A 25,720-nucleotide genomic window follows, 5' to 3' on the forward strand; every position below is an offset into this window, starting at 1 on the left:
GTCTCTTCCCTTGACCCCTTCCCTGCTCTAGGAGAGAAGGTGATGGCAGACGATTTGTTTACACAGGACCTCTTTCGGTTCCTGCAGCTCCTTTGTGAAGGACATAACAACGGTAGGTTCAGCACAGGAAAGCCAAGAGGGAAAGGGTGTTGCCTGGAGCTGATGGAGCAGGTTGGGGGAGAGGAATGGGAGTGAGTGGTGGTGGTGGTGCCTTCCATACGCTTCAAGGCAATGTTGAGAATGCCTAAAAAACAGTTTAAAGCAAAACACAAAATAGCAGCAGATAAAAAGTAATACCAAATAGTCATCCATGGCAGAGACCTCTTCATCCAGCTGGCAATGCTTGTTGGGACAAAAATGTCTTCATTTTTTCCCAAAAGGTGCAGATAGACGGCACCTGCCGTAACTCAACAGGAGTGTCATTCCACAGGTCAGGGGCAGCCCCACTGAAAATCGTGCTCCGAGGTCCTGTGGAGCAGGCTTCTGAATAGACAGATCATGATGGATGGATGCATGGATCCGTTAAAATTGACAAAACCCCAGAGCAGATTCACTGCCGTACTGGCACTGGAGCCTGCTGACAGGAAGAGCAACAATTGTTGTTACCTCCGTGGGGCCATATTATCAACTGAGCAAAGACTGGAGGACCGACAACACTGGCATCACCCACAGACTCTCAGTTTTGCTGAGACATGGGCAAAGAGTTCTTGAACCTTCTCTTCACCAATGGGAGCAACAACAGAGGCTTTGGCAAAGCCTTCCTTTAGGCCAGGAAAGACTAACCACTCACCTTCCAGATATTGCTGGACTCCAACTCCCATCATCATCCCTGACTGTTGGACATGCTGGCTGGGACTGATGGGAACTGGGGGTCCGAACAGCATCTGGAGGGCTGCAGGTCCTCCATCCCTGGTTTAGGCACCTCAAGTTGCTGGCTCCCCTTTCCCTGAGTTGGGCTGGACACAGGAGTGAGTTGGTAGAGTGCACAGTAAGGGCAAAGGGCTCTGCCAAAGCCTCTCTTGCTGTCCATCCTGCACAAGAGAGGGTTAAAGAGCCCTCCTCCTACCCTGTCTCAGCTTGGGAAGAAGTCTCAGTGTTGACCGACTTTGCAACAGAGTTGTCGCAAAGATAAACTAAATGGGGTTCTGGGGAACCAGGGCAGAATGGTCATTGGAAGGAAGTGTCCCAGCCTCACGCTGCTGATTTTTGCCCCAGATTTCCAGAACTACCTACGGACACAGACAGGGAACACAAACACCATCAACATCATCATCTGCACTGTTGACTACCTTCTGCGCCTGCAGGTGAGAATGTTTTCATCCCAGGCCAACCCTGGTCCAGGCAGCAAGACATTGGGCAAAGCACCACACCCAGCTATAGCTGCACTTTGGCTCTTGAACTAAGGAGGCCACCGGACAAGAATTTTATCCCCTTTTGCAAACCTTAAAGTCCCTTTTTAAATAGGATCTGGTTCCTTACCTGCAAGAGTAAGAGCTCTCTGTACATGCTGATATGCCCTTTGACTTACTTTTTTATTTTTAAAAGATGCATCTCCAGGGAAAGAGCATTCTCCTCTGCCCTTGGCACAAGAATGTATGAAACCAGAAGGTGGCAATTGCACCCTTAGCATAACACCCGGTGCCTCGCCTGCTCCTCCGTGCAGCACAGCATGTAGTCACCTGGCCTGTTTAGGTCTGAACTCAAAACCCTCCACTGAAGGGCAACCCTTGAGAGTTGTAGGCCTGTGCAGTGCTTTGATTAGCCTTTCCCAACCTGGTGCCCTCTAGATGTTTTGGCTGGGGGCTGATGGGAGTTGCAGTCCAAAAGGGGTGAGGGGTACCAGGTTGGGGAGGGCTGGTTTAGATCATACAAGGAGAGGAACTGAGAATCAAGCCTGCTGATAGAGTCAGACACTCCACCTGGGATGCAGCATCTTTGTAAGTATCCTAGGCCCAGAGAGCATTGCTAGGAAGTGCTCTTCCTTGACCACAGGCCCTAAGCAGGGGAGGCACTGGAGCAGGTGAAGTTACTTACTGATTTTTTTCCTTCCCTCCCAAACTCCCAGGAGTCCATTAGTGATTTCTACTGGTATTACTCGGGCAAGGATGTGATCGACGATCAGGGCAAGCGCAACTTCTCCAAAGCCATAGCTGTAGCCAAGCAAGTCTTCAACAGCCTCACCGAGTACATCCAGGTATTATTTATATATGTATTTATTTCTTTAGATTTCCTACCCATCCTTCACCGCAGGGTGGCTGGCAACAGTGTACAAATATAGTGTTAAAACCAATTAAAAGAACTTACATTCGGAGGAATAGGTGGGTGTTAAAAATATATCCCTCAGGTGTAGGGATGGGGGGGAGAAATATGACTCGCTTCACATTCAAAAGGGAATCTGCCTAATTCGCACTTTCCAAAACAATGTGTGAGCCAAAACACAGCCACCCATTGAAATTCTCTCTTCTCCAAATTTTGCAACACTTCTCCAGCCAATGTGTACAAAAATGCCAGGCCCGGCCTCCAAGAGGTCTTCTGTATCTTTAAAAGTTGTACAGGGGGAAGGGAGAATTCCACCTTGTGGTTTTTCCCATTACAGTGTTGCAAGAACATCTGCACTTGGCTGACGTTCTCTTCTCCTAAAGATACAGGATCAGTCTCAGGCCATGGCCCTGGCAACCCTACTGCAAACAAATCAGAACGAATGCTCAGTAAAGACCAGTTATAGTCTAACCTCTGCATAAGCTTTGTGCAAATAAATGAGGATGAATGGTCAATACATATACTATCTGGAGGAGGCCTGTGTTTAGACTACTACATGCGAGTGGTACTATACCTTACACCTAACCATGTTTCCTCCTTCTTCATCAGGGGCCATGCACTGGGAACCAGCAGAGCTTAGCGCACAGCAGGCTGTGGGATGCTGTCATTGGCTTCCTCCACGTTTTTGCTCATATGATGATGAAGTTGGCTCAGGTAAAAATAAAAAAAGCCAGTTTTCTTCTGAATCTCTGGAAGCCCAGGGGGGTGGTCGCTCTTCAGGGCCTCCTACGAGCACTGGCCGAGGAAAGGAGTTGCAGGAGCAGACGGAGGGAACAGGGCCTTGGTAGATGGGTGAAGCACAAGGCCACATGGCCCACTTCGCAGATAAGCCTACCAACAGTGACCCAGTCTTTTGTAGCCAGCAGCACAAAAACTCCAGGCATCAGTTATCAACCAGTCACGCAACTACTGCTAAGCAGGAAAAACCAACATTCTGCACCTTGTGTTGCCAAACTGTTGACTTTGGAAGCCAAGCCATGGCAGCAGAGTAGCCTGGTTTTTGGATTTGGATGCCAAACTCTAGGCCGGTAGCCAAACTCACCAGTTCTCAAATGAAGTACCCAGTGTCTTGTACCCCATATTTCTAACCCAGAAGCCAAACTTTACCAACTTTCTCCTCTCCCCGAGCCCAAACTTTAGTGCACCAAGCTCTTTCCACATTTTATAAAGCTACGCTTGTGAATCTGGAAGCCAAACTGTAAAAACAAAGTAGCCATGTTTGGATTGCTCCATGGTACAATTCCTTATAAAGGCAATCTCTATTTTATTTTATTTTTCTGCCTTTGCGGTCAAACTAAAAATCCCATTCAGCCACTGGTCACTACAAATGGGTCTCCCATTATCTCTCCCAGTTTGGGCTTCACACTTGGGTTCCTGTCATATCAGGGTCTTTAGGATCTGGATGAGCCCCCGTCCTGTGGTATCATAACTTTGAGGTGTGCGGGGGGGGGAAAGGAGGGGACAGCCTTCTCCAGACGTAGGAGTATAGCAGGATGAGCTATGGGAAGGAGTGCAGGTTGGGGGGTGGGGAGGTTGCGTGTGGTGTGGTCTCCCTTTTAATCTCTGCTTTAACCCCAGGCTCGCCTGCTCTGTGCCTCTCCTCACCCCACCCCTTCCACTCCTGACCCCAGCAACAGCTTTGAGCATTCTTTCTGAAAAGGACCATTTTTGTATTTCGCCATCTGGCCTTTCTTTAAACCATGATGCCATCTTTGCACCTGATAGATAGATGCACATGCTCCTGTCCTGTATTGTAAATGCCTCCCCTCTTCTCTGGAGAGAGTTAGAGAGAGAGACCTTTTAGGAGCATTCCTGTGGGAGTGTCATACCTGCCAGAGGATAGGCTGCAGGGCAGAGAATTGCTAGCACAGCCTGCGCCAACCTGGTGCCCTCCAGATCTATTGGACTACAAGTCCCATCAGCCCCAGGCAACGTGGGTGGGTTGGTTGTGGCTGATGGGAGCGGTAGTTCAAAATATATGGAAGGCACCAGATTGGCGAATGCTATACTAGGGCACCAGTCTCTGACTAGTGGGCTGTGAGCCATGGCTGGGTCGCACCCTGAGCTCCTCTGTTGTGTGGGTTTTTTAAAGATAAAGCACAAGAGGGGAGGATGAGACAGATCAGCACAGAGGGCCAAAAGTGAGACCCTCGTTGCAGGTTGAAGGTTTGAAAAAGGAGATGGCAAGAACAGTCTCCTGTTCAAACCTGATTTAGGCTGCTGGTGATGCCCCTCTTGCACCAAGAGGGCCCCCAAGACCCTCCTTCCTCTTGAAAGAGGACAAAAAGCCAAGCCTCCTCTTTTGAATGTAGAGAAAGGAGGCTGGGATCCAGGAGCCTCTCTGGACACCCAGGAGAGTGCAGAACAGAGATTTAAAGAGGGAGAGTCGGCGTGGTCTCCTGATCTCTCTCCCCTGTAAAACAGCAGAGCTTAGCAACATACCGAGAGACCCTCCAGAGTGGCCGTGTTTCTGTTTTGTATTCGACAACATGTCATTGATGCAATAATAGTGCGTCATAGTGGATTTATACCGGGCTGCCCGCACAATCATTCCACTTTATGAGTTGTTCTGAGATGCTTCCCCAGGGCTACCACATTATTCCCATCTTGAGGGGCACTGTTGTGCTACAACACAACAAAAGCAGGACAGAAAGAAACAAGCAAACAAAAAAGGAGAAACTTTTGTGGCATAAATAGTTAAAGGATTTCAGCAGAAAGTTATGGGTTGTGCCCTGATTGGAAATGAAGCAGTATGTCCACCTCACCACTTTTGCAGGCATAAGCAGCATTAAAAACGGGTTCGTATAAGGCCGCCCTGATAGACTCATGAGCAAAAACCACAATGAACGCACAGTAAAAAGGACATTCGGAGGGGCCCAGAGCCTATAGCCCAGGAGCCTCTGTTAGACTCAGGGAGGTAGTGAAATCTAGCGGTTAGAACCCAGTTCAGGTGTCCTTCCCATGGCAGACTCTTCCACTGGGAGAATCAAGATCCATACAGATGTCACCTCTCCTACCTGCTCCCACCACTCGCCCCCAACCCACCTGCCCACCTTTTCGCAAAGAGGGAGTGCAGTTTTTCTGACTCCCAAGCCATAAAGGAATGTGCTGGATGGTAAACCTGGCAAAATACAAAAATGTTCTTTTAAAAATGTTTCTGAATAACATTTTTATTCTGATGTGTGACAGATGACCCAACCCCCAGGACTTCGAAATGGCGTAAGGACCTTTTATGTAGTACGTGGCCATCTCATGCCCACGCACTCTGGCTGCTCCTTCCCCGCCCGTCCTTTTCTCTTCCTTTGAGCCTTTCTGTCCTCTTTCACTTCTTTTTCTCCTTTCCCATCCACTGCTCTTCTCTCCCCAAGCTCCTTTTCTCTGCCCTTACTTTTGACAGGCCAGACCAATTTAACACCCCCCCCAAAAGAAGCCAGGTGCTGTTGCCCTTGGGGCCACCTTATGACCTCACCCCCCTTCTGCTCCCTCCTGCTGCTTTGTCAGGGTTAAATCAATCTTGCTGTCTTCCTTTGAAGTGGAGACTGGTGGCTCTGATGTCAGTGCGGCAGTGAATCCGCTCCAGGTTTTAGTCCAAACATACAGGGATATATCCAAGATGTGAGTGGGGCAATGAAGCCGCTCTGGGTTTTAGTCTGAAACTTTCAAGCAGCTGTCCGCTGTGCTGAACCTATTTTTTTGAATAGGTTTCAGCACTCTGGACAGCTCCTTGAACTTTCACACTAAAACCCAGATCAGATTACTGCCCCGCTAACATCGGGGCCGCCAGTCTCCATTGTTCCTTTGTATGCATGACTAGGGAATGTGAACAGTGGTCAGAATAAGACTATGGCTGTATGCCAAGCGAGACAAAATTAAAATTCTGCTGCCTGGCAATCCATATCCTGCCCTACATTTTTCAGCCTGTGTAAATAATTGCATTGAACAGATTTGCATAATTTTATCTCATACATTTATGCAAATTGTAATTTGTTCTGGCTTTTTGAATAATTGGTTTTGCAGTTTTGTTTTTATAATTCTGCATAATTATGTGGTTTTTCTGGTCATGGAGAGGGGAAAGAAGCGATGCAAGGAAATTAAACCCTTCACTACATCCCACCCTACACCACTGAAAATCTTACTTGCACATACATATGGGCATGTGGGCATGCACAGACACCCTTGTGGCTTCAGAAAGGACGTCAGAGTTTGCCCATAAGGTATATTTTCAGCCATGAATGCTAGAAAGTTGATTCTTTTAAATGGAAGCTGAATTTTTCAGGAAGCTGAATTCTGCACCCAGAGCCACTTTCTGAGTTTCCATTGCATGCCATATTGCAGTGTAAACACAGCCCCGGTTTGGGCATCCCCAGAGTTCAGCGCACACACATCTATGTGATGTTATACACAGAGATGAACAGACTTTGCTCATACCCTCATCTGGTTTGCTGCCCTGCTGCTGCACCCTGCCCTCGCGTGCCCACTGTGTGATGGCTGAGGAAAATACTATATAGTTAGATGAGATAATAATAATAAACAAACATTTCCACATATTTGCAAGAGTGAGTGTTCATCCACAAATCGAGTTACGAGGAAGGAATAAGGGCATGTTCAGCACACACACCCTCGCCCCCCAACATTCAGTCTTCAGCCTAGGCCTCAACTTTCAGAGAAACTGTAGCCTGCTCATTGTTTTCAGTCCCGTTTTTACCACCATCTAGCAGAACCTTGGCATAACAAGAGCTGTTCCTGCAAAATGTCCCTTCCTTTCCTCTGCGGAAACCAACCGTAATCTCAAAATTCCCCCAACCAACCCCATACCCACCCTCTTCGCTGCCTCTGCCTGGAAAACCTTGCTCGCCCACTCCATGCACCCAAAGAAGAGCCCTCAGCCTCTGTTGGCAGAGCCAGCCAGGAGGACAAGAACCATTGGCTGCTGCTTCCCATCATGCTTTAGCACAGGGGAACGTGGTGGTTGGTCTGGCCTGGTCTCCTGCCTGAGTCTGTAGCAGCTGGCACTTGCTCATCACCCCAGCCCTCCTTTCTCTCTTTCTGTCCTTTCTTGTGTCCCTCGTTCCCCACCACCACCAGCCCCCTCCAGCCACTGTCATCAAGGGGATTGTCAAAAGCTCCACGGTTGGCCATTGCTTTGGCTTGCTGGCTCACATCCCATCCTAGCTCATTTTGTCATACCATGGGCATTGGGGGCGAATGGGAGGGTATATGCCGAGTTGACCAAGGCTGGCAGCCACCCTTCTTCTCTTGGCTTACACCAGCTGGCCAATTGCAGGCAATAGGGTGGGACAACAGCGCTCACCTGACCTCCTAGTAAGTGAGGTGCTGCTGCTTACTGGGAGGGAGAGTGGGAGAGGGGAGGTGGTGGGGAGGTCAGTGCTGTGCAGACGCACCAGCAGAGCCAATATGGTGCTCCTGCTAGTCCAACCTCTCCACCGCCTTGTCCCTCCTGTACTCCCTGCCACTTCGGTCAGATAAGCGCCATTGGCACATCCCACTACCCGCTACTGCAGCTGGCGAAGCCCCTTTTTCTAAAAATAATTATTGCCTCCAAAGCCAGCAACGGGGTTTTCTAGACTCCAGACCCAAGTTGGTTTAGCAGCCTTTCCCTCTCCCAGGGAATCCTGGGAACTGTAGTTCTGTCAGGGAAGCTATAGATACCAAACAGAATGATCAAAGTCCTCACCAGACTACAGTTCCCAAGATTCTTTTGGGGAAGCCTGCTTTCAGTGTGCAGTATAGATCTGCCCGTGATGCTAGTCGCTGGGGGAGAGCAGCAGGGAAGAAGCGGTGTCCTGTGACCGGTCCCAGCATCCTCTTCTCAATGCACAAGGAGGTGGGGCTAGGAAATGGGGAGGGAAGCAGACTGGGGATATTTCCTCCCTTCACCAAAATTATCTCTTTGTTGCACTGCCCACAAGGATCATTTTCGGAGTGAATCCTACCCCGAGGTAAGAAGGGAGACCCTGTTGACGTGTGTGCGTTGTTGCGTGAAACAGCATACATTACGTTGGAGTTAAGTTGAGCAAGAAACTTCTTCAGAGCATTAGAGCATGTTAAGAGTCTTTATTAAGACATTATGGCCAAAGGCTTAAGAGTAAATACATGTAGAGTGTCTTCAGTCACCCCCCTTCTGGTACATCTCTCTTCAAAGGTAAACACAGAAGAGAACCTCTCAGTTCAGAGGCACTACACAGAAGACACAGCTTAACACAGATAGCTGCTAGAACTTTTCCCAGTTTATCGCGATGGCTACCATAGCAACGGCCTTGGCAGTCCGTTCCCAGACTGGGCAAAGACATAACTCCCCCTAGTTACAGTTTTTCAGACTTGATGGAAAACAAACTCAGTGACAGTGCGGTTCAATGGTCAACAGACCCCCGCCTCTCCAAAGGGAGAAATGTGCCCCATGGATGTACCCATTACACAGCTCTTGTAGTGGTCCTTTGGTGAGAGGAGGAGAAAAAGCGAGGGCCATCTTAACATGTTCATATACAAGTAAGGTGTTGCCTTCACATGTTGCAGGGTGACAGCATTGCCTCATAGTTGACTAAAGCTAACTTCAGATATCCAAACTTTTAGTCTTAGGTTCTGATTCCAGGTGCCATGAGACCTCGGGGTCATCCTGAGGAACCAGTGTCCAAGGGGTCTGAAGCATGGCCCATGATGCCCACAAGTTGACACCCAACTCCTTGGTCTCAATAGAGTTCCTCCACCACCCATTCCCTCCTTTCCTACACCTAGATGTGGCCTGGCTTCCATGGTCTAGTGTGGAAGCCAGCTGGTATGGCAAGGATGGGAGGGGGAGAGTTGAGAATACGGATGGAATGTGAGGTGAACGTGAAGGAGAAGTGGAGATGTACATGGAGGCCTTCAAGAGATTCCCAGGGAAGGTGTGGGAGGAGACATCTCTAGTTCCACAGCACTTAATATCTCCTCCTCCTCCTCCTCTCCATACCCCACCCACAGGATTCGAGCCAAATTGGGCTTCTGAAGGAACTCCTAGATCTGCAGAAGGACATGGTGGTGATGTTGTTGTCCCTGCTGGAAGGTAAGAACCCTTCACCACCTTGCCGAACCAGTTTGGGCTCCTCGCCAACTTCCCATAGCAGAGCTATAGCCCAAGGGTGGAGGTAGAAGGCTTGGGAATGGGACCTCTGTCTGAAGCCTTGGGGAGCTGGTGCTAGCCAGACTAGGAGTAGGGGAGATGCGTCAAGGATTGACCTAATTTCAAAAGCTTTTGTCAGAACCACAAAGTGATCAGGTCATATCTCTGGCAAGAGTGAACTATCCCTCCCCCGTTAGCCCACTGGATAGGGCGGAAGAGAGAGAGAGAAATAGGGGTGGCAGAGAGAGAGACAGACGGTGGTGTAGAGAGACAGAGAGGAGGGGGTGGCAGAGAGAGGGATGGAGGAGTGTGGCAGAAAGAGCTAGCTTGCCCATTTATGTCTCTAGCCCTGCCCACCACTGGCTTCGGCCTTGCCCACAGGTGACATGCGGCTCCCAGCAGATTGCAGCCTGCATACACCACCGTCTCTCAAACCTTCTGTCTGTCTGGCCACACAGACTATGTGCTCAGTCATTCTTGTTTTATCCTCAGACTTAATCTGTGAAGTAGTTCCCATTTATTCCTGTTGCTATTCCCATGGTTGTCCCCATTTTTAAGGCTGTATTCCTGATAGAGTGAATAGTCCAAAGGCATCAGTGAAGCAGAGTACAGATCTGAACCCAAGCCCAAGGTTACAGTTCTCCACTGGACTGGATGATCTTCTCACATCTTGAAAACCCTTTATTAATTGATTGGTTTGATTTGATTTCTGTCCTGCCTTTTGATCCAGAAGACCCCTGAGGAAGGACACATAAAATAATACAATTTACACTGGGGCTGCTTCTACCTCCTTTGGCCCATGGCATTGCTTTGGGGTGTTATATCCTCTCCCTTCCCACTGGGTCTTTTTACTGGCTAAGGGCAAAGATGGAGTCTCCAAGTGCAGCAGATGCTTCTTGCCAGGAGCTTCTCAGCAATGGTGGTTGATCTTCTGTTTACTCAACACCAGTTTGCTCATCCCATTAGGAACATAGGAAGATGCCTTATACAGAGTCCACCTAGTTCGTTATTAGTCCACCTAGTTCGTTATTGTTTACACTCATTGGCAGAGGATCTGTAGTATTTCAGGCAGTGGGCATTCCCAGCCCTACCTGGAGATGCTGGGGACTGATTGCTGGAACCTTCTGCAGACAAAACAGATTCCCCACCACTGAACTGCAGCCCTTCCCCAAATTGGAACACAGGAAGCTGCCTTACACTGAGCCAGATCATTGGTCCATCTAGCTCAGTATTGTCTACAAAGCAAAGCAGGTGTTCCACCACTTATTTGTGGCCCTTCCCCAAAGTTGCATGTATCTCCAGCCATCAGACAGTGTGCACGCAGCTGCAACATCCACCCAGCCATCACTCGTACATCTTTCCCACACACCACCTCATTCCCGTTGCTAACATTACCTTTATCCTCTTTGTGTCTATTTAGGGAACGTGGTGAATGGTACTATTGCTCGGCAGATGGTGGACATGTTGGTGGAATCTTCCAGTAATGTGGAGATGATTCTCAAGTTCTTCGATATGTTCTTGAAGCTGAAGGACATTGTGGCATCAGATGCCTTCCGGGACTACATAACAGATCCACGGGGTCTCATCTCCAAGAAGGATTTCCAGAAGGCCATGGACAGCCAAAAGCAATACACGCCATCTGAGATCCAGTTCTTGCTGTCTTGCTCAGAGGCTGATGAGAACGAGATGATTGACTATGAGGAGTTTGCCAGCCGATTCCAAGAGCCTGCCAAAGATATTGGCTTCAATATTGCTGTACTGCTAACCAACCTCTCGGAGCACATACCTCATGACAACCGCCTCAAGACCTTCCTAGAACTGGCAGAATGCATCCTCAATTATTTCAGTCCCTATCTAGGCCGCATCGAGATTATGGGTGCTAGCAAACGCATTGAGCGCATCTACTTTGAAATCAGCGAGACCAACAAGGCCCAGTGGGAAATGCCCCAGGTCAAGGAGTCCAAGCGGCAGTTCATCTTTGACGTGGTCAATGAAGGGGGTGAGTCAGAGAAGATGGAGCTCTTCATCAACTTCTGCGAGGACACCATCTTTGAGATGCAGATTGCAGCACAGATTTCAGAGGAAGAAGGTCAGGAGAAGGAAGAGGAGGAGGAGGAAGGAGAAGGGGCAGAAAGTGTGGAAGCCGAGAAGGTGTCGGCACCATCAGAGGCATCCTCAGTCTTTGGGGAATTTGTGGAGAGTGTCCTGAACTTCTTCCGCATGTTCAATTACCGCAACATCCGCCGGCAGTTCCGCAAGATCAAGAAGATGACAGTCAAGGAGATGGCCATGGGCGTGGCCACCTTCATCTACACCATTTTGATGGGCATCCTCTTCTTTTTCTGTAACATCTTCAAGGGCATCTTCTTCCTGATCTGGAGCACGCTCTTTGGTGGTAGCTTGGTGGAGGAGGCCAAGAAGATCACGGTAACCGAACTGCTGGCCAGCATGCCTGACCCGACACAGGATGAAGTGCATGGAGATGTTGCCCCTTCTGAGGAGGTTGAACAGGTGGACGAGGAAGGGCAAGAAGTGGAGTTAGCAGAGCCTGGCAAGGAGGAAACGCCTGTTGAAGGTGGGGAGGTCTTTGGAGTAGACCTGAAGAAAGAGCATTTCCGACCCATGGCTCCCGATGCACCTGGCGGGCTAGGGGATATGGGGGACACAACCCCAGTGGAGCCCCCTACACCTGACGGATCACCCATCCTCAAGAGAAAACTGGGTGTATGTATGGGGCTTGGGAAGGTATCTGTATGGCAGTAGGCATTCCTTGGCTCTGGCTAGAAGGAATGAGGGTCAGTGTGTGGATAGAACATAGAGTGAGGAACGACAACATTTGGGGGAACTGGATCTGTGAACAAGAATGTGAGGTGGTGTAGACAGCAAGGACCCCTGAATCTGATCCCTAATTGTTCATGGAAAATGATATCCTATAGAGTAACAGCCAAAGGATGCTGCTGGGTGTGCCTCCCCTGTTCTAGAGGTGGAGTTGAAAGAAGGCTAGGAGCTGGAAGAGGCCAGGAGAAGCTTCCCATGAAGTCAGTGTTACTGGACTGTGCCATTTTGTGCTGCAGGTGGGGGAATCAAATGCCTGAATCCCCCCCTTCCCAGTACATAAAGTATTTCCTGTTCCTTCAAAGCTAACATATCAGGGAGACGGTCCAAGTCTACGTTTGTTCGTGATGCTCATGGGGTATATGCAGGGAATATTTTACGTAAGGAAGTGTTCAGGCCTTCTATTTCTCCCCCCCATCAGTCCAAAATTACACAGCAATGTTATCATGTGAGTCTTCTGCTTGCTGTTTTAGCTCTGTGATTGAGAAATTTGTTCCATTCCCAGTCTGGAGGGATGGGAGGGCAGCTGGGATTCAGGGTTCTTAAGTTCTTTGCACATTTCTTGGTTAAGACAAAAGAGGAAATTTGGATCACTTATTATTACTGGTGTTGGTATTGCTGTGCCTTAACAGTCAGATACTGTATAGTAACTTTTTTGGGGGGAAAAAACCCTAGAGCCGTTCTTTGTATTTCAGCTACAGGAAACTTCTCCAGCACCAGACATGGGGTTGTATCCAACGCTAAATCACGCTTAGGAGAGATGTGTTGAAATTAATGGACATGACTAACTTAGGTCCATTGCTCCTCCCTGACGTGTAATAATTCCCCCATATTGGCCATGCATGCTACTCATTTTGTGCCCAGCCCTCTTGTGACGCCAACTCACTCACCAATTCACATTCTTGTGACTCTCCAGGTGGAAGGGGAGGAAGAGGAGGCTGAGCCAGAGAAGATTGAGGAGCCTCCTGTAGAAGCAGAGAAAGCTGAGTGAGTCGTGTGTATGTGTGAAAGAGAAGATGCACTGGGTTAGGTTGGAACTTCCAGGGTTATTGTGTGTATGCTGAAATTCCACAAGATCACAAAAAATCTCCATGTTTTATTTAAAAATACAAACAGCAGGTTTCTATCTCTTCTAGCCAACATGGTGCACTCCAGCTCCCATCATCCCTGGCCATTGGCAATGTGGCTGGGGCTGATGGGAACTGAAGTCCTACAGCATTAGCTATGCATGGTCTGGGTCACCTCAGCTGGAGGGGTGGCTGAATAAAATTTACAATTGTGTGTGTGTGTGGAGCTTAAATATCCTTGTGCTCCCATTACTAACAAAATCCAAAATAATTTATACAAAACAAAAGGAGAAAACATGCACATTTGCATAATGTATACAAATTATACAATTTCAGCTACTTTTTCAGGGGTTGAGATTTACTCGGGGGTTCCTCTTCTCACCTTAAACAATCATTGAGTAGTAGAGTTGGAAGGGGCCTATCCTCACCTTAAACAATCATGGAGTAGTAGAGTTGGAAGGGGCCTATAAGGCCATCTAGTCCAACACCCTGCTCAATGCAGGAATCCAACTTAAAGCATACTCAACAGGTGGCTGTCCAGCTGCCTCTTGAATGCCTCTAGTGTTGAAGAGCCCACCACCTCCCTAGGTTGTTGGTTCCATGGTCATACCGCTCTAACAGGAAGTTTTTTCTGATGTTCAGCCAAAATCTGGCTTCCTGTAACTTGAGCCCATTACTCCATGTCCTACACTCTGAGATGATCAAGACGAGATCCTGGCCCCTCCTCTGTGTGACAGCCTTTCAAGTACTTGAAGAGTGCTATCATATCTCCCCTCAGTCCTCTTCTCAAAGATAAGCATGCCTAAATCAGGGGAGAGGATGGATTTGAACTTGTCGATATCCAAGTTTTGTGAGAAGAGCACCCCCCATTGTTGAGAGGGAGAAGAACATGGTTTGTGCTTCCTCAATAAGATCTGGGGTCTCAACTGCCCATTAGTGTATTTTATTTATTTAAAATATATACATGCTGACCTTTGCCAGGATTGGTTCCAGGGCAATAAAACAACATTATTAAAAAAAAAACCAGCAAATAAAACAGAGCAATCAGCAAGATATTAAAATGCCTTAAATCTGGGTGGGAAATCTGTAACCTTTCAGAGTTTGTTAGACTTCATCTCCCAACAGGCTCAAGTTATGCCTGCATTCTCCACCAAACTGTTAGCCAATCAGGATTGCTGTAGATGAATACCTGATTGGCCAAAAGACTCCATCTCCCATCAGCCCTGCCAAGCATGGCCAGTGGTTGGAGATTATGGGAGTTGTACTCAATCAACACCTTCTCCAGAGCCACAAGTTCCCCACCCCTTGTTTAAACTGTAAAAAAAAAACACCCTAGGAGAATAAAAAGGGTATTATCTGCATGAAACAAAATGCAGTGCCAGGTGAGCTAGTGAAGGGACGCCATGGTCCAAAAGTCCCCCTTCTCTCTGGCTGCCACCCCTAACAAAGAGGGAAAGGAGAGAAGAGCCTTGGCTGATGATCCAAGCATGGGTATTTTGGTACATTTTTCATGTTTTCTCCACACACACCTCTGTCTCTTCCAGTGCTGAAAATGGGGAGAAAGCAGCAAAGGAGGAGGAAGAGAAGAAGAAGGGGGAGGAAGAGCCAAAGGAGGAAGAGCCAAAGCCACTGGCCAAGCAGAAGAAGAAGATGGCCCAAAGGGAGAAGAAAGAGTCTGAGGAGAGCTGCTCAGAGTTTTGGAATGAGCTGGAGATCCAGAGGACAAAGTTCCTGGTAGGGAACTCTGGAAAGGGGAGGAGCCTAGGATGTTCTCCTGGTTCTGACCTTATGGCCCAAAGGGGGCGTCTGCACTGCAAACTGAAGTTGGTTTAATAATAATTCCTCTCTTTCCCCAAGGCACCCTGGGAACTGTAATTGTGTGAGGTTAAGCACAATCACCAAACTACAATTCCCAGGAATTATTCTTGCTAGCATAGGGGAAGGGCCGTAGTTCAGTGGTAGAGCTTTGCACGCTGAAGATCCCAGGTTCAATCCCTGACATCTCCACCTAGGGCTGGGAAAAACTCCCCGTCTGAAACCCTGGAGAGCTTTTGCTAGTCAATGTAGATAAAACTGAGGTAGATGGACCAATAGTCTGACTTGGTATAAGGCAGATTCTTGTGGTCCCCCATTCCTATGGAGAGAAGCCATGATGGTTAAACTGGCACAAAAGCAAGGTAGATTGCTGGGAGGGAGAAGAAGACGACTTGTGATTCCTCAAGAAGATCATCCCATTAGCGTATTTTATTTATTTAAAATATTTTCATGCCGACCTTCACCAGGATTGGTTCCAGGGCAGCTTACACTATTAAAACAATAAAACCACATTATTAAAAAAAAAAAACAGGAAATAAAACAGAGTAATTGGTAAGATATTCAAATGTCTAAAATCTGGGTGGGAAACCTGTGGCCCTTCCAAGGTTGTTAGATTTCATCTCCCAACAAGCCCAGGTTATGCCCGCATTCAGTTTTCAGTTTTCACTTTTCTTCAAAATTGACGCCTGTGGCAGAATATCTGCACCCCTCCTCTCATGTACAGTGGAGGCTCGTGGAGCAGGAAGCTCTTTTGCTCTCAAATCCCTTCAGCTGATATTCAGAGCCTTGTGTGTTTCTCATTTACACACTGCAGGTACTTTACTGGGTGCAGAATTAAGCATCCATAAAGCCTTGGTTTTTCCTTTTATTTTTTTTAAAGCAAATTTGTAGCCCTTAAGGCTATAAAGAAAGGCTTGCAAATGTATGGGAACTTAATCATGATGTCTCATTGGCCAGAGCACAGTTTTCAGCAGTGAGAGAATTTGAGTTCCCATGCCTCACGACATTTGGTTTCTTTCCCCTCTCTGTCATAATGCTAGAACCTAATGGAGCTATCCATTTAAGCTGAATGATGAGAGGCTCAGGACAGAGAGAAGGAAGTACATCTTCATGGACTTTGTTTCCACAATATGTAGCCACGGCCAACAACTTGAATGGCTGTAAAATGGGATCAAGGCAATTCATGGAGGAAAAGGCTACCAGCCATGATGACTGTTCTGCTTCCATTGTCAGAGGTGGTTTGCTGATGAATGCCAACTGCTTGGGAGGGTCTTCGTGATCCAGCAGCACGACTTTTCTTATGTTCTTAAATGCATGCATACCATCACCTTGCTCTTATCTTATCCACCCTCCTTTCAGAATTACCTGTCCAGGAATTTCTACAACCTCCGCTTCCTTGCCCTCTTCTTGGCCTTTGCCATCAACTTCATCTTGCTCTTCTACAAGGTAATTGTCTTGGAAATCGGTTGAAAGGGGTGCCTTGGAGTAGGGATACGTGGGTGGAGGGAAAGAACATTGGGGTTCCCAGTTTTCCACCTCCAGATTCAGGAGGAGAAGCATGGAATAAGATCTGGAATGTTACAAAAGGAAAAGGCCAGAGGGAGAGACTTCTGCCATAGTTTGGGAAGTGCATGAGTGGCAGAGGACAGGAGTCCAGCACATAATAGCAAAGCATTCTGGGAGCCAGATGAACTGGGCAGAGCCTGCAGGAGGGCAGTTGTTATAATAGTTAGAGCAGAAGCCGAATAGTGGCTGGGACCAGGTGCCCAAGCTCCCTTGCCAGTTTCTTGTCTTATTGTGGGGGGGACCTCGGTCCCAGGGGCCAATTGTGGACCTCTTGGCCTTTCTATCTAGGCCTTGAAACTCTCCCCAGGCCATACCCCTCTCTGGCCCTGCTTTGCACCCCAAGTGTTCTTGCCTTGGCTAAAATGTGTCCTTCAACTCTGACAATGCCTCTTAAAATTTCCAGGTGGCAGAAAGGGATGTGTATGTGTAGAAACTAGCCTATAGAGTTTACATTCATTGCCCAGAAGGGAATGCAGCCCTTTGTGCGAAAAAGGTTCCCCAGCCCTGGCTTAGTGGATACTGTGGAGATCTTCCTGGCTTGGGAGTGGTTGCTCATTTCCAGCCCACCCCTCCGCTCTGACTCTTCTGTCTACCGGCCAGGTGTCAGACACGCCCCCAGGCGAGGAGGAGTTTGAGGGCTCCGGGTTCGAAGGGGAGCTGGATGCAGGCTCTGGGGCCAGCTCTGGCTTCGGCGGGGGGGACGACGACGGCGGCAGGGACGGTAACGGAAATGGCAACGGAGACGAAGACGATGAAGACAGTGTGGTCTACTACTTCCTGGAGGAGAGCACCGGCTACATGCAGCCAGCCTTGCAGCTCCTGGCCATCATCCACACACTGGTGGCCTTCCTCTGCATTATCGGCTACAACTGCCTCAAGGTGCCGCTGGTCATCTTCAAGCGTGAAAAGGAGCTGGCCCGCAAGCTGGAGTTTGATGGGCTCTATATCACTGAGCAGCCAGAGGACGATGACATTAAGGGCCAGTGGGACCGCCTGGTGCTCAATGCACCGTGAGTCTCTCTCGGGGAAGGGGAGGGGCTAAGTGTTGGTCCCGCCTCCTCTGGGGGCTAACCAGTGGGGCCAGCTGGTAATGAACCGTAAATTGCTCTATTTGAAGGGGAGGGGCTAAGCACTGCCCCTGCCTCCTTTGGGCAGTAGTCCCTCCTCCAAAACATCTTAATATTTTGAGCATTTAAAAAAAATAGAAAAAGGCTTCCCAGAGTGCAACTGTGCTAAATGCTTCTCACTTTCTTGTAATGCTAAAAAGATAGTAGGAAAGAGTGATTCACACAATGAGTAGTTAAGCTGGGGAACTCACAGCCACAAGATACGGTGATGACCACACTAGCTTAAAAAAAGGGTTAGATAAATTCATGGACGGAGATTGTCGATGGCTATTATGCCTTGGCAGCCAAAAGGAACCTCCGGGTTCAGAGACAATGTACTGGATGTTGTGGCTAAATGCAGGAAGGAAGGTCATTGCCTTTTTGCCCCTGCTTGTGAGCTTCCTAGAGTCATTTAGCTGTCCACTGTTGGAAATAGAAAGCTGGGCCAAGTGGACTTTTTATGTGATCCCAGCAGGTCAGATCTTATGGGCATAGGGCTGAGAGACACAATGATGAGCAACGAAAGAGATCCGGAGTTGCCGGATGCACAGTAGGGATGGAGAAGGGGAGAAAATCAGGTGAGGGAGGACCAGGCAGCATCAGGAGGGGCTTTGGGGGAAGAAGTGTGTTTTGCAGAGGAAGAGAAGCAGCCCTAGCAGGTCAGGGAGGCTCCATGGGAGTGGGAGGAACATTAATGGGGGCTTTCCCCACCTGTTTTCTCTCCATGCCAGGTCATTCCCGAGCAATTACTGGGACAAATTCATCAAGAGAAAGGTGAGATCTTCCACGATGTCCAGGGTAGGGAAACAAGGGCCTCAGGCTTCCATGAGGATGAGTAACAAGATTTGGAGCCCAGCTTTTCTTAACCACAGTTTTTTTTAATTGTTTTGCTTTCCTACTTACTTCAGGTGCTAGAGAAATACGGCGACATCTATGGGCGGGAGAGAATTGCAGAACTGCTGGGAATGGATTTGGCTAGTCTGGATATGTCAGCACAGAATGAAAAAAAACCTGAGCCAGACAAGTCGTTTTTAACTTGGTGAGAAGGATGCAAAAGGCTGGCAATGGAGGATGCTTCAGTGCGGTGATAATGTTGATGCCTGGACGGTTCCAGCTTGATGGCTGGAGTTAGAGAAAGGAACTATTTGTAGCGTTTTCAGGGTTTAATGTAGGGCCTTTTCACCTATTACACAGTAACAAACCTGGGTTTGGCCTCAAAGTCGACTTGGCACAGATTCACAGTCAGTCTTGAAACCCACTCAACTCTTGAAAATGAGTGTGTGTGCATTAGGGATGGAAGGACCTGTCAGTTTCAGTTGTCCCAGCTTCTCCTTTTTCCAACCTTAAATTTGATTCTTCACATTTCTGCAAAGTTGTGATTCTTTAAAAGAAAACCCTCATCAAAATTCTCCAGTGTTTTAGTGAGAATTTCTCCTACTAAACAATTTTTGCACACAGCTTTGACACATTTTTGAAAGCGATTTCTCCTGACATAATGCAATTTTGTATGCTATATTCACTAATATTTATTTATTTGTTTATTTATTAAATTTATATCCCTTCCTCCCAGAAGGAGCCCAGGGCAGCAAATAATTGGTGTTTATAAATTTATGTATAATAAATAAATAAATTTAAAATGTGAACTGAATCAAATTCTCGCCCATCCCTGTGTGCATACAATACATTTTAATACAAACCAAACCTGTCTAATTTGCACTTTGCAAACCAAACAACTGTGCTTTGAAATTTTCTCCAAAACATTTTTGCAGTGCAGGTCTCCAACCAAAAAGTGTACAATAAAGCACATATTATGAAAGAGTGCGCACAACAGTGCATACATTTTTGTGTGAAAACAATGTACAAAAATGCATTCTATTAGGGAAAATTGCTTACACAAAAGTAGATTTTTTTAAAGTTTGGAAACTGATGTGGAAATGGGGCAAGGTGAACTTAAGACTGGAAAAATGAGAAGCTGAGGGAAACCAAAAATTACGTATTCATCCATCCCAGCTAAAACATGATGCACTTGTCTGCAAAGTCAAGATTGTCCCCATTTGATAATACGTTTACATTTGCAAAAGTACACCTACAACAACTTAGGTGTATCCTCTAAAAATGTAACATGCAAGTCATCCTACGTGTCTTACAATGTGAAACATGCTTTGAGTAGTTCAGGTAGTTGGGGTAGAAATTATGACTGCACAAAGCAAGACACACAAGAGCAGGCTTCTGAACTCATGCTCATAGTTGGGGCCTTTTCACACATTATGCAGAGGCAAACCCATGTCTGAGAATAAGAGATAGCCAGTCTTCATGAGCATATCTGTACAGCACACTTGTTTGATGAACGTTTCTCCCCACTTGTTCACATAGTGCATGCTTAAACAATCTTTGGTGTACTCCTAGCAAAACATAATGTGTAAATTCACCTGCACACATACACAGAGCTTTCTCCTTACCTGTCTTCCCTCTCACCTTTAGGATCACTTCTATTGACATCAAGTACAAGATCTGGAAATTCGGAGTGATCTTCACCAATAACGTGAGTGAGAAAATGCAGTCGGAGGGCCGAGATCAGGCTGGGAGTAGGACATTTAAGCACTGAATGGGGCCATATTTATGCCAATTGGTGACCACCAGGTAAAACAGGAGGCCAGTTAGGGCAGGACCACCCCTCTTCACCCATTTCCTTTGGGGGTTGTAGACAGTGGAGCAAATTCCCAGAATTTATACATATTTCCTGAGCAAGTTCAACATAATTCAACATCCCGAATCCCGACTAGCATAGTTCTCCCCTAAAAACAGAGTTTATAGACCTCATTGTTGTGGTTAAGAATCCAGATATGTCTCTCTATCCTAGTCCAGTTTCTGTGCTCATGTGCTGCCCATTTTCTTTGTTTAGAAAAGTACCCAAATTACCTGAAAACCTACCAAATTACCTAGAATAATTTAATCGGAATAAACTATGCAAAATCGTTCCATTATATGGTTGGCATGCATACTGATTGTGTTCTGCAGGTGTATTGGCTGGGCAGGGTTGAGAAGAGTGTTGTCCTGATCAGCAGCGGGTTTTGCAGAGGGCACTTCAATGGGGGGGGGGGGGAAGCATGAGCCAAATCTCCCACTAGGACATCCTCCCGAGTCCTATCCTTACAGGGGGTGCTCACCCATACTCTTCTTTTTCCTCATGGATTGGCAATAGAGCTGGAGTGGTCAGAGGGGAGATGTAGCACCGCAGACTTGGCCTTCCTGCCACTGGCATCAGAATCATGTACGGTGACAATATGGGGAGAGAGCAGGCCAGTGATGAGGTCACTGCACTGTGGGCACATCGGTGGAGTCAATCCAGTGCTCCTGCACTGCCCTGGCCTAGCCCCACACCGTCCCAGTAAGTGGCAGTGATGCCAGTGCCAGGAGGCTACGTCCATCCCTCCTGCAATAGAGGGGCCAGAGAGCACCAACAGTGAGGGCCAGGTTTGTTAATATGGGCTGCCAGATGCTGACCCCTATAGTGTAAAAATTCCTACGCAAATCTGCTCTGTGCATATGTTCAGCTCAGAGGATAGCAGCAGAAGCGTCTGTCCCACATCACTTGTGCATCTTTCCCACCTCTCAAAAAGTGCGCTCTCCTTCCATCCTGCCTCCATTACAGCCCCTTCATGTCTATCCTTTTCCTCCTGTGCAGTCCTTCCTGTATCTCTTCTGGTACATGCTGATGTCCGCCCTTGGCCACTACAACAACTTCTTCTTTGCCTGCCACCTCCTGGACATCGCCATGGGTGTCAAGACACTGCGGACCATCCTCTCATCCGTCACCCACAATGGCAAACAGGTGGGAGGGGCTGATGGGCTGGGCTGACAGTGGTAAATAGGCCTTGGGAGGTGAGACGTGTGCAGAAACTAGCCGACTGTACAAAGATCAAAATTGCATTCATTCTTCCATCGACTGTTGCCTTTGGCTCTGCCCACCACTGGCATGTGACCCTCAGACATTTGCCTAGAAGGGAGTGCGGTCCTTGGGCTGAAAAATGTTCCCTACCTCGGGTTAGAGTCATTTTATTTAATTCATAAACTACTTAAATTAATGTCCCGCCTTTCCTCCCAAAGAAGCCCAGGGCCGCAAACATATAAATAAAGCAATTTAACAAGAAAAAGAAAAGCATTCTCAAAACAAGTTAAAAACATGCTAAAACACAGTTATAGTTAAAAACATTCTAAAACATAGCATACTCCCTCCGGGAGGGAGCATATAGTCATCTCACAGTGGCATTTATTTTATTTACTTACTCACTTTCTATCCCTGCATGTTAACTGAACTCCTCCTCCCACGTGTGTGACATCCTTTTCCCAGCTGCTGATGACTGTGGGGCTGCTGGCGGTGATTGTCTACCTCTATACTGTGGTCGCCTTCAATTTTTTCCGCAAGTTCTACAACAAGAGTGAGGATGAGGATGAGCCTGACATGAAATGTGATGACATGATGACGGTAAGAGCTGGGCTGGAGGCTGCCTAGGCTTTTTTCAGAGAGCTTAAAGTAGTTTGGAAGCGGCTTCACTTCCTGTGGTGAGCATGCACATTTCCTGTGTTCTCCTGTCGCTTCTGGTCAAGCAGGTTTGGCAGGTTGTCGATACCTACAAGAACTTGCCAAACCCATTCATCGCCAACCTGGTGACCTCTAGCTGTTTTGGACTGCAACTCCCGTCAGCCCCAGCCAGCACGGGCTGATGGGAGTTGTAGTCCAAAACTGCTGGAGGGCACCAGGTTGGCAAATGCTAGTGCAAACATTACAAGGAGTAATCCCTTCAACTCTCTGAAAAACAACAACAACTGCTTGTCTCCAGTCTGGGTTCTCGGGAGTGCAGGGGATAGATAGTAATTGGAGCTGACTATGCTATGGGTGGAACTATACATACAGAGACTGGGGTCCAGGACCCCAGAGTTGGAATGGATACTCCAGATCACTTAGCATGTGTTAAATTACTCCTTCGCACGCAAGAGTCATCTTTTCAAATCCATAAATTAGGAGGGCAAAAAGCTTTAAGAACATATGAAGGACTTTGCAGGGTGTCTGGGGTCCCAGTCCCAGGATGGGACACCATGACTGGCACAAGCAGTGGTGGGGAAAGAGAGCCAAAGGCTGCCCACCCTCTTCCTGTTGATCATAAGCAAAAGAAGAGGTCAGATTTGCTAGCCATGGTCATCAGCTCCATAACAGCTGTTGAGGAGCAGGAAGGGAACCTAGAACTGTGGCTCGGTGGTAGAACATCTGCTTTGCAGGCAGAACATTCCAGGTTCAATCCCCAGCACCTCCAGATAGGGCTGGGAAAGATTCCTGGTCTGAATCTTGGAGAACTGCTGACGGTCAGTGTTAGGCAATACTGAGCTAGAAGGACCAGTGGCCTGACTCAGGGTAACACAGCTTTCCATGTTGCCAAGGCAACGTGGCTGCGACTGATGCCTCTCCAGGCCACGGATGCCCTGCAGGGGGTCAAGGAGCCACAGGAAGTGCGTGCGGCTTGTCATGCCTCCTTTGGAGGGGTCAGTGAGGAGGCTCTGTGTTTGTTAGTGCCAGAGTTTGGGGAGAAGGAGGAGGATTTACATGCTGTTAAAATCATGTATGATAGGGAGAAGATTTCCCCCCCCTCTCATAATATTTGAACCCAGGGCCATCCAATGGAGATGAATGTTGGAAGATTCAGGCAGGATTCAGGAAGGTACAGACAGACAAAAAAAGGAAGTACTTCACACAGCACACAGTTAAACTCTGGAATTCGCTCCCACAAGGTGCAGTAATGGCCACACCAGCTTGGATGGCTTTACAAGGGGATGACAAATTCATGGAGGATGATACTATCGATGGCTACTAGCCACAGGGGCTATGTTCTGCCTCTTCTGTTGGATGCTGGGAGGCGCAAGCTGGGAGAGTGCTGTTGCCCTTCTGTGACCTGCTTGCTGGGTTCCCAGAGGGGCATCTGGGCACTTGGAGGACAGGGCCCTGGACTAGATGAGCCACTGGCCTGAACCAGCTTCAGGCCTCTTCTTGTGTTCTTAATCTTCTTCCCTCCATATTTGAAGCCAATGGGGAGGCATGAGCAATGGGTTGGGCCCCAAAGAACCTAATGATAGGTTGGAACAAAGGTCTATCTGTTCCAGCTTCCCCTCCCCCCACCCCAACATCCAGCCAAATGACTCTGGGAAATTCACAAGTGGGGCATGCAGACAACAGCCTTTCCCTGCCCTTTTGCCCCCAGCATCTGGTGCTCAGAGGCTCAGAAGAGGGAGGTCCCATTCAGCTGTCATGGCTGTTAGCCATTGATAGAGTGATCCTCCACAAGTAAATGTATTTATTTATTTATTTATTATTTGATTTATATTCTGCCCTTCCTCCCAGCAGGAGCCCAGGGCGGCAAACAAAAGCACTAAAAACTTTAAAACATCATAAAAACAAACGTTTGAAACACATTAAAAATCTTCCTTCCCCTTGAATGCTTATGGGTGACATGGGGATTAGGACACCCTTTTAGTGATTTCAGGGACGGATCCCGCGGCGGCAAGGGACAGCAATGTTGTTGCTCCAAATGATCCGACACACAGCATGAGGCCCAGACCTTGTGCCAGCAGTGTCCCGACTGCTTCCCTCCCTGCCTCTCCCCCCATCACAGTGCTATCTGTTTCACATGTACGTCGGGGTGCGTGCCGGCGGGGGCATCGGCGATGAGATCGAGGACCCGGCAGGTGACGAGTATGAGCTTTACCGCGTCATCTTTGACATCACTTTCTTCTTCTTTGTCATTGTCATCCTGCTGGCCATTATCCAAGGTGAGCCGGGTGGGCCCTTGTCCCAGGGCAGTCGTCTGCTGGGCCCAGGATTGTAGAGCACCACATGAGGTGCTGTAGTTGGGTATAAGTCTCCCATCTGAAGACCTTAAGAGTGTGAGGTCAGATCTTTTGGGCTCTTGGAAGGGCTTAATTTCACCCCAGGGTCTCTGGAGTTCCAGGATTCTTTTTCAGTGCTGGTGCTCAGCTCTTTGAGCATGTTAGGTAATCATAGAGAAGAGGGTGCCTTTGGGCATGTGCAGGGTGTCCTTGACGTTGACTAACTACAGCAGGGGTGGCCAAAATGGTGCCCTCCAGATATTGTGGACTACAACTCCCATCATCTCTGACCACTGGTCATGCTGACTGAGGCTGATGGGAGTGGCAGGCCAAAGCATCTAAAGGGTGCCAAGCTTACAAAGGTTGAACTAGAGTGTGCCCACATGCTGCTGCCTGTTCACTCCTGCCTTTGCCAAGGGCAGTCAGTGGTCATCCTCCAAAATAGTCTCCTTGGTTACATTTCCAGCTCATGGAGAGGGGTGGAGTCTGCACTGGGGCTTTTGAATTTCATCTCCTATTTCTCTGTCTTATCTCTTCGACCTTCCACCTGCCAGGTTTGATCATTGATGCCTTTGGGGAGCTGAGAGATCAGCAGGAACAAGTGAAAGAGGACATGGAGGTGAGCTGGCTAAAGCACCCCTTCTTCCTGTCCCCCATTCCCTGCTGTGGGTGGGCTGCCAGCTTTCATCAGTAGGTTAATCAATTAAAGCTCCAGTTGATTCACCTGCAAAAGCCCAGGACACTCAACGGGGCTGTGAGCACAGACGTGTTGACGTCTGTTTTGTCCTTGGGCAGGGATGGAGAAGCTTAGGCCCAGGAGCTGAACGCGGCCCTCGGGCCTCTCTGTCCAGCACTTGGGACACTTTTCCCGGTTGTCCTCCTCTTCCCTAACCACCCTCCTCACCAGCCTTGCTCCAGGCCTGACGAAATGTGTCCTTGAACCATGTCAATACCTGTTGCTTGCTGGAATGCAGAGATGGACGGGGCGGCGCGTGAAAAGAGGGGCATATAAGCCATCT

The 25,720-nt window shown here is 48.1% G+C and overlaps 1 protein-coding gene across 7 annotated transcripts in view; it reads left to right on the plus strand.

Moving 5' to 3' along the window:
* RYR1 (ryanodine receptor 1) overlaps positions 1-25,720 on the plus strand; it is a 163,991-nt gene that overhangs the window by 135,070 nt on the left and 3,201 nt on the right. For all 7 annotated transcript variants that reach the window (XM_061596439.1, XM_061596441.1, XM_061596440.1 and 4 more), the window contains 17 exons: positions 32-112; positions 1,216-1,304; positions 2,066-2,194; positions 2,869-2,973; positions 9,298-9,379; positions 10,857-12,160; positions 13,188-13,258; positions 14,883-15,072; positions 16,513-16,599; positions 17,320-17,729; positions 18,557-18,599; positions 18,734-18,864; positions 20,307-20,367; positions 21,511-21,657; positions 22,177-22,311; positions 24,488-24,644; positions 25,256-25,320. In XM_061596439.1, the coding sequence (XP_061452423.1) occupies positions 32-112; positions 1,216-1,304; positions 2,066-2,194; positions 2,869-2,973; positions 9,298-9,379; positions 10,857-12,160; positions 13,188-13,258; positions 14,883-15,072; positions 16,513-16,599; positions 17,320-17,729; positions 18,557-18,599; positions 18,734-18,864; positions 20,307-20,367; positions 21,511-21,657; positions 22,177-22,311; positions 24,488-24,644; positions 25,256-25,320 (3,287 nt within the window). The remainder of the gene's footprint in view (positions 1-31; positions 113-1,215; positions 1,305-2,065; positions 2,195-2,868; positions 2,974-9,297; positions 9,380-10,856; positions 12,161-13,187; positions 13,259-14,882; positions 15,073-16,512; positions 16,600-17,319; positions 17,730-18,556; positions 18,600-18,733; positions 18,865-20,306; positions 20,368-21,510; positions 21,658-22,176; positions 22,312-24,487; positions 24,645-25,255; positions 25,321-25,720) is intronic.

Source organism: Rhineura floridana, chromosome 15, assembly GCF_030035675.1.
Source record: "Rhineura floridana isolate rRhiFlo1 chromosome 15, rRhiFlo1.hap2, whole genome shotgun sequence".
In the NCBI taxonomy this organism is placed as follows: Eukaryota; Metazoa; Chordata; class Lepidosauria; order Squamata; family Rhineuridae; genus Rhineura; species Rhineura floridana.